We start from the raw sequence: 8353 nt of genomic DNA, 5'->3' as shown, positions 1-8353 counted from the left end.
ATGGTCTGATCACGAGCTAAAAATCTTGCGCACCGAACGAGGTCGTGAGTTCTTATCCCAGAACTTCTGAAAGTTTTGTGATGAGGAAGGCATCAAGCGTTAACTCATTGCACCGTACGCTCCACAAAAAAATGGTGTGGTCGAACGAAGAAACCACACCATAATGACCACTGCAAGAAGCTTACTCAAGAGCATGCAAGTCTCCATGACTTTCTGGGTGAGGCAATATGACATGCAGTTTATCTTTTAAACCATTTACCACAAAGGCGCTAGACACTCGCACCCCCTACGAAGCATGGTTCAGTAAGACAACTCACTTCGAGTACCTAAGAGTCTTCAGTTATAACACATTTTAAGACTGTAAAATCATATATCAAAAAGCTTGATGACAGAAGCCAAAAGATGGTGTACTTTGGCGTAGAGAATGGGTCCAAAGCACACAAGTGTATGATTCGCAACATGAGAAAATTCATGTAAGTAGAGATGTCGTATTCGAAGAAGAGAAGAAGTGAGATTGGTGCAGCATTGGCGATACCAAGCAGCTTGTTACAGACTTCACTGCCCTGGAAGAAGAAGGAGACGCAATAGACCTAGAATGTACACCGACAGTGACACCAAGAAGTCCACACATGTCATCACCAGTGACTTTGAAAGTCGTGATAAATCCTCTAGAACAAGAGATCTCATGCGAGAGCACAGGAGGATCCACAACAGAGGATGGACCAAAGAAGTTTCGTTCTCTTGCTGTAATTTATGTAGATACACTTGAAGAAGAATTGGATCCCGACAAGTTAGCAATTGAAATGACGAATTATGTAGATACAGTGGCGAGGAGCCGAAAACTTATCATGAGGCAGCAATTGAAATGATGTAGTAGGAGGTCATGGAAAAAGATCTTAAAGCCACTGAGAAGAACAAGATGTGGGCATTGACTAGTCCGTCAATTCGAAGTGGGTGTTTAAGTTGAAGAAGAATAGCGAAAGAAATTTCATTAAGCATAAAGCAAGACTCGTGGCGAAGGGATACGTGTAGCGGCAAGGAGTTGATTTTGAGAAGTTTTTCACGCCAGTGGCTAGATTGGACACTGTAAAGTTGATTCTTGCCCTCGTAGCTCAACACGGGTAGAAGGTCCATCACTTGGATGTCAAATCAGTGTTCCTAAATGGTGACCTCCAAGAAGGATTGTATGTTGCCCAACCTGAAGGTTTCATCATCAAACCCGAAGGGCACAAAACGTACAAGTTGCCAATGACCCTCTACAGTTTACTGCATGTATTGAGGGCTGGAACATACATCTGAATAAGAGCTTAAAGATTCTAAAATTCATGAAGTGTTCGCAAGAACAAGCAGTGTATACAAGAAACAATGGAGATGAAACACTCATAGTTGGTGTGTACGTTGATGACTTGATCGTCATTGGTACAAGTGTGGAAGGCCTCAAAGAGTTCAAGCACCAAATGATAAAAGAATTTGAGATGATTGATCTCGGGTTACTCACGTACTACCTCGGTATTGAAGTAGGCCAAAGGAAAAATTGTATCACGCTAAAGCAATTGGCCTATGCTAAGCAGGTGTTGCATCAATTTAAGATGGCAGAGTGCAACCCAACTAAGTATCTCATGGAAGCAAAGTTAAAACTCGCGAAACATATTAAAGGAAGCTTGGTGAATTCCACTGAGTATAGGTGCATCATCGAAAGTCTATGGTACTTGACTCATACTCGTCCGAACCTTTCATATGTTGTTGGAATTGTGAGTAGGTACATGGAAAAGACTACTATGATACATCATCCAGCAGTTAAGCACATTCTCAGCTATGTGAAGCGAACCACAAGTTCTGGGCTGAAGTATTAAAGAGGGTGAGGTCTTGAAGAACTAATCGATTTTTCCGATAGTGATTTAACGGGAGGCATTGACGATAAAAAAAAAGTACGGCAGGAATGACGTTTTATCTCAACAGAAATTGATCTCTTGGTAATCTCAGAAGCAACAAATTGTGACACTATCTTCCTATGAGGCCAAGTTCATGGTAGCAACTGCGACATCATGCCAAGCATTGTGGCTGAGAAATTTGTTGAACTAAGTGACTGAAAGTCGGTAACTCTCTATGTCGACAAAAAACCTACGATTGCATTGATGAAGAATTTGGTATTTTGCAGACGCAACAAACACATTGACACTTATTTCCACTTTATCCGTGAGTGTGTCGAGAAGAGACAAATCGCTGTAGAGTTCATATGCATTAGAGAGCAATGTGCGGATGTTCTCACCAAGGCCCTAGCAAAGACTAAGTTCGCAGAGATGCGAGAGTTGTTGGGAGTGAAAAATCTTGAATAAAGTCATGGGGAAGATCGTGAGCCGATAAACTTAAATTAATAAAATAAGTTATTAATTAATGGAGCAACTTTAGTAGATTTGTCGGTAGTTGGCAAATTGTGGAGTGATTTAATTAGAAAAATTGTTAATGTTTTTAACTTGAGGAGAAAGTTTAGAAAAGTTGTCGGTGCTTTCTCCACTATAAATACTCATTGTCAAATGTATGCTCTAGTCACGACAACATAAATGCTTAAGATTCTTTTATTCAAAGAATCTCTCCCCTTAAGTTGTTCTTGCTTCTTTTACTTGTTTCGGTATATTTCGATCATGGGTCATAATCTAACAGATAATTTTCGAATAATAGTAAACAGAGAACAATTGAATCAAGAGCTTTAAGATAACAATGACCCTAGAGCGTCGGTTAAATGATGGGTTAATGAACAGGGAGAGTCAGATTTCTTTGAGAAATCTGATCCTTTAATAGAACAATCTATGGACGATACCAAAATTTATTTGTTTTTGAGATATTACAATAATTTTCAAAAACTAAGAACAAAAAACCAAATGGTTATCAATAGGGATGTATTGAAATTCTTCTCTCATTTGTGAATTATTAAAAACAAAAGGCAACGTGCTTAATATACAAAACAAATGCCACTAAATAATCAAGTCAAGGCTTACTTGGCTACCACTCCATACTATATTATTATTACCAACTTTCTAAAAGGCATCTCCACCAAATATGGCAAAAGGGTGTGTTCACATCTTTAAACCTTTTTTTCCCCTCATATTGCATTATTGTCTATCTCTATCTATGATTCATCAGTTATGGGTAAATTCTTAGAATTTAAAGCATACCCTTTTGAATTTTCTTCGAGCAAATTAGTGGGTTGAACTCGTGCTGTAACAGTCCAAGTTCACTGCTAGTAAATATTGTCCATTTTAGCCCGTTACGTATCGTCGTCAGTCTCACAGTTTTAAAACATGTTTACTAAAAAGAGGTTTTCACATTCTTATAACAAACGTTTCGTTCTCCTCTCTAACTAATGTGGGATCTCATACGTGATTATCGAATTGGACGGATGCAGACACAATTGTCTAGCTCGTCAAACTCGAGATTATATTAACATATGGATAAATATGCAATCCATTAGTCATACGTAATATTCGATAATTGATTATTATTATTATTATTATTGTATGGATTGACGTCATCATGAAGAGGAAATTGACAAAAGAGTTGCTTTGTTGAAGACGGCATCTTTGGATATATCTCATGTCCATTTGAACATTGTATTTGTGGGGACAAATATTATTCCACTCATACACAGTGGATTTGAATTCCGACAGACATATATGTGTCGTTTACAAAAATATTAATGTCTCAATTTTATGAAATTATTGATAAAAATATCGATAATCGTTAATACCGATAGAAAAGTTACCTAAATAAAAGATTTTGAAAAAACGTCGATTTCGTTAAACTCATAAATCATAATTTAATATCTCGCTTCTAGTTAAAATATATAAATTAAATAAGTTCCTGACTTTTTTAAATTTAAACGAACTAAGATCATCGCTAAACACATGCAATCGTCATTTTAAAACACAAGACAGAGAAGTAATTCTAGCTTAAAACGAGGAAAAGTCGTAGCAAATGACCTTAAAATTGAACTAAACCAACTTAGCCGGACTGAACTGCAAAAACAATGGTATGCATAAATCCCAATCGGGATCTCCCAACCATTTCCTAATGACGACGACAACGACAAAAACTCCCACAAGCAACACCCTGATGGTTGATATATGCAACGATGTTGTTGTGGCCGAAGGTGGAAAAGATGTAGTTGCGTATATAAATAATTTAAGTTTTGAAAAATTTCAACTAGTATCTAAAGTTGGGTTGAATCTTTGACTTCTAATTATTGCTAGACGTAATCAATTCAATAGTCGTAAAAATTATAATATTTAGTTTCAACCAATTTATATCAACTTATACCGTCTTTTTTATCTTATACACGAGAATCAATTAGCTAACCAATCCTTCCTACTTTATTATCAACATCGCTTTCTCAGGAAAATTTATTCATCAGGGTATTTAGGAATTTTAATTAAATATTATATAATTAAAATATTTGAAACTTTAACTCTTTTTATTAAATAATTATTGGAGTTAAATAAATTTGTTATTAGTAATATTAATCTAACTATTTTTGAATTATTATTTTAAAAATAAATATTTAATTATTTTTTCAATAATTTATCATTATAATTGCATGAATTTATTACGAATGCAAATGGTTTTTAGTTGGTTTGGTCAAAACCGGCATACAAATTAATTATTATTATAAGAAATTTTAACTATTTCTATTTAATATAAAATTACCATTAATTAATAAATAAAATAGAACAAAATAGCAAATTTACAAAACTACCCTTGATATTTCCTATTTAAGATTTTAAAAATAAATAATCAGAAAAATGGGTATAGAAGAGACTTAGTCAAAGTCAACGATTATACCGACGACTTAAGAGATAAGGTTTTTTATGTTCGTTCCATTGATTAATTTTGATTATAATATATATATATATATTTTTTTTTTATTTGCAAATATTTTTTATTTTTCTTCTACTAATTAAAAATAAATAATTTTTAAAAATTGTTCTTCCCCTTCAGGAAATGAACGCCATTACTCTTTGGAATCTCGGGAATTATATTTTTAAATAGTTCAAGAAATTAATGTTAGAAATATGAACGTTCAAATTTTTAATCAAAATTAGATACATCTTTACTAGTTTGGTGGCGGAAATATATATATAGAAATGTCTCTGTTCTTGATTTTATAGGAATGTTGATAAAAATATAAATAAAATGTCAAACCGGTTTGAATTTTCTAAAGTAATAAAAACGTTAATTGATTTGTGGAGTGTTGAGACGAAAAAATATATTATTTCTTATCCAAATTTCAATCTTCCATACATGAAATCACAAAATTTTGGAGTGGAAAAGAAGGAAAGAACTCAAAACTTAGGTCTAGAACTTGGGAATATCCATTTGAAATGGCATTCATATACAGAGAGAGGTAGAGAGAGGTAGAGAGAGAGAGAGAGAGAGGCAGAGAGAGATTTTAAGAAATAACACAGCCATTTGGATCTTCTTCAATGCTTATGCTTCTAGGAGGATAGAAAACAGGTGGATAAAAACAGGGGTTATTTCTGGCATGCCATGCCTTCAACATCTCTGCAAGCTTTTCTTCTTCTTTCTTCTTTTCCTCTGCTGCCTTCTTTGGATCTTCCTTCTTTGGTTCCTCTTTCTTTGGCTCTGGTTTCTTCTCTTCTTTCTCTGGTCCAACTGATACGATCACTGTGTGACAAATTTTCCTTAGTTTGCTCACTATCATCACTGGATCTACATCCCCTGTTACTGTCAGTTTCTTCTCTTTCATGTCCATTGAGATTGAGTTCACTCCTGCAATCATTTTTTCACAAATTTTTGTCAGCCAAACAGGATGGAGAGAGAGAGAGAGAGAGAGAGAAAAGTGGTGGATTTTGATATATGGGGTTGTTTTTGTTCTTTAATGGCTAGTTCGGAGAAAAACAGAGTATTTCTACAAAACAGAACAGAGCGAGCGCGAGAGAGAGAGATGGAAGATTTTGAAACATGGGTTGCTTTTGTTTTACATGTAAAATAATGGGTTCGTTCAATTTTTCATGTAAAATTGAAGAAAAAAGAAACTTCAATTGGTTTGGAGAAAAAACAGAGTATTTCTCCAAAAACAGAGCAGAACAGAGAGAGAGAGAGATGGAAGATTTTAAAACATGGGTTGTTTTTTTTTCTTCGTGTAAAATAATGGGTTCATTCCATTTTCCATGTAAAATTGCAGAACAAAGAAACTTCATTTGGTTTGGAGAAAAACAGAGCATTTCTCCAAAAACAGAGCAGAACAGAGAGAGAGAGATGGAAGATTTTGAAGCATGGGTTATTTTTGTTCTTCATGTAAACTAATGAGTTCGTTCAATTTTCCATGTAAAATTGAAGAAAAACAGGGCATTTCTCAAAAAACAGAGCAGAACAGAGAGAGAGAGAGAGAGAGAGAGAGAGAGACTCCATGGAGTTGAATCTGTTCTTCTAATAAAAGATGGGTTTGTTTTGGACAGATCTTCAATGATATATTTTCATTTCCTCTGTTTTCTTAGAGAGAGAGAGAGAGAAAGAAGAAATCAAAAGAAAATCCATTAAGTACCTGCTAAACTAGAAACAGAGCTCATAGCTTTTTGCTTTGATTTTTCATCAGAAACATCTAATTTCAGAATCACTTTCTGCAAAACAATCAAACCAAAAAATAAGCATAAAAAAAAAAACAAAAAACAAAAAACAAAACCCATCAAAGAAGAGAAAGAGAAAGAATTCGACAAGCCGTACCTTCATTTCTGGAGAATTTCAGAACGGAAATTAAAACAAGTAGAGAGAGGAGAGAGAGAAGAATTTAGTGATGAAATCTGGAATTGAAAGGACACGGAATGAACCAATTTATAACACAGAAAAGATAGAGAGAGACGAAGACGAAGAAGAAGATGACGACTAAGTCATGATGAAAGGTCTCCGGTGAAGAGTCAAGGAAATGAACTAACGAAAATTCATGGAAAATTCATTCACTTTCTTTCTCTGAAAGCTCTGTTTAAACTAATGAAATGCGTGTTTTTTTGTCACTTTTGCAGCCTACAATGGCGGCCTTCTTTTCTTTAACACACAGGTGTTCCAAGAAGGCCTTGAAAACATCGAGTCAACTTCCTAAATGGATCTTACCAAAATTGTGATCACAAAAGGTAAGGTTTTGATGATAAACAAAAAACAAAAAACAAAAAACAAACGTGGGGTGCAAAAGTTTGTGTTTTTTGGGGACTTCAATAGCTTGCATTCTACGCTTCTTTAGAAACATTGTATCCCGATCATTAGTAGTTGTTCGTGGGTTGAGCTGGATCGAGTTATCGTATCTTTTAGGAAAACAATATGCTTTGGAAGAATCTTGTACAGCTTCGAAAAAGGGTTCTGATTGATCAAAATGATGATTGGGCACCGTCATACCTAATGCAGAAATCACACAGAACAGTAGGTGTTGTACGGAAATTGTTGGACATATACGAAATTAAATAAACGTCTACAAAACCGATTAATTAATCGGATTTTTCGAGTTATTGAAAATTTTTAAACAACCCTAACAGTTAACACTGATGAATCGAACATGTTGCACACAACTTCCATGAAACATAGTCGAAAAGTCCAATTTTTCGATAAATTTAATTATTATTATTATTATTTTTCAATGAAAGGAAAGAGAAAGTGAAGTTTCTTTTAGATAAATGCAAAAAAACATGGGTGAGAAGTAAAGATAGAAAGATCATTTCTTTGAGTGATTGGAGGAAGTCTAGAAAATCTCGAGTCAACCAACATTCTAGATGGTTCGAGAAAATACGAACTTTTCAATACGATTCAGTTATGCTTTGAAACTATATATATATTTTTTTAAACCTTTGAACACGACAGCTAACGTGTAATAATTGATTGACAAACATGACATCATTTATAAATTCACGCACTTTAAAGTATGATGACTAAATCGTTACATATTAAAGTTAATAAACTAAATTGGTAAAAAAAAAAAAAAAAAAATTTAGATAATTTCATAAGTAACATTTTTTTTTTCTCAAACTTCTTACTTTTTCTATTCATATTAATGTAACAAACTACTAAATTAAGGCTACAAATGAATAAAAATTAATTATGCTTAATAATAGTTAGAATAATTCCTTCCATTTATGACAATAATTAACATAATTATAATTATGGAAGAGCTATGTAACGATCGAAGCTCAAGCCCACTACTAGCCGATATTGTCGTTTTTGGGCTTTCCCTTTCAAACTTCCGCTCATAGCTTTAAAACAAAGGTTTCCACACAGTTCTCTTGTCCTCAATCAACGTGGGACATCACAAGCTAATTGAGGAAGATTTAGAGAAGAAAATAGAGGTAATTATGTA

At 34.1% G+C, this 8353-nt stretch overlaps 2 protein-coding genes across 2 annotated transcripts; one reads left to right on the top strand and one right to left on the bottom strand.

Moving 5' to 3' along the window:
• The first annotated feature begins 629 nt into the window (after positions 1-629).
• Positions 630-1853, top strand: LOC111808665 (uncharacterized mitochondrial protein AtMg00810-like). Its single transcript, XM_023694781.1, has 2 exons — positions 630-815; positions 1332-1853. Exons 1-2 carry the CDS (start codon positions 630-632, stop codon positions 1851-1853), a joined length of 708 nt encoding a protein of 235 aa, XP_023550549.1.
• A 3392-nt stretch (positions 1854-5245) lies between these two features.
• On the bottom strand, positions 5246-7029 carry LOC111808199 (heavy metal-associated isoprenylated plant protein 39-like). Its single transcript, XM_023694043.1, has 3 exons — positions 6739-7029; positions 6560-6635; positions 5246-5784 (listed from the first exon to the last, which is right to left on the bottom strand). Exons 1-3 carry the CDS (start codon positions 6742-6744, stop codon positions 5444-5446), a joined length of 423 nt encoding a protein of 140 aa, XP_023549811.1. The 5' UTR covers positions 6745-7029; the 3' UTR covers positions 5246-5443.
• Between the last annotated feature and the right edge of the window lie 1324 nt (positions 7030-8353).

This window comes from Cucurbita pepo, chromosome LG13 (genome assembly GCF_002806865.2).
Source record: "Cucurbita pepo subsp. pepo cultivar mu-cu-16 chromosome LG13, ASM280686v2, whole genome shotgun sequence".
NCBI lineage: Eukaryota > Viridiplantae > Streptophyta > Magnoliopsida > Cucurbitales > Cucurbitaceae > Cucurbita > Cucurbita pepo.
Note: the sequence above shows the minus strand (reverse complement) of the source record. Positions and strands in the feature narration are given on the sequence as shown.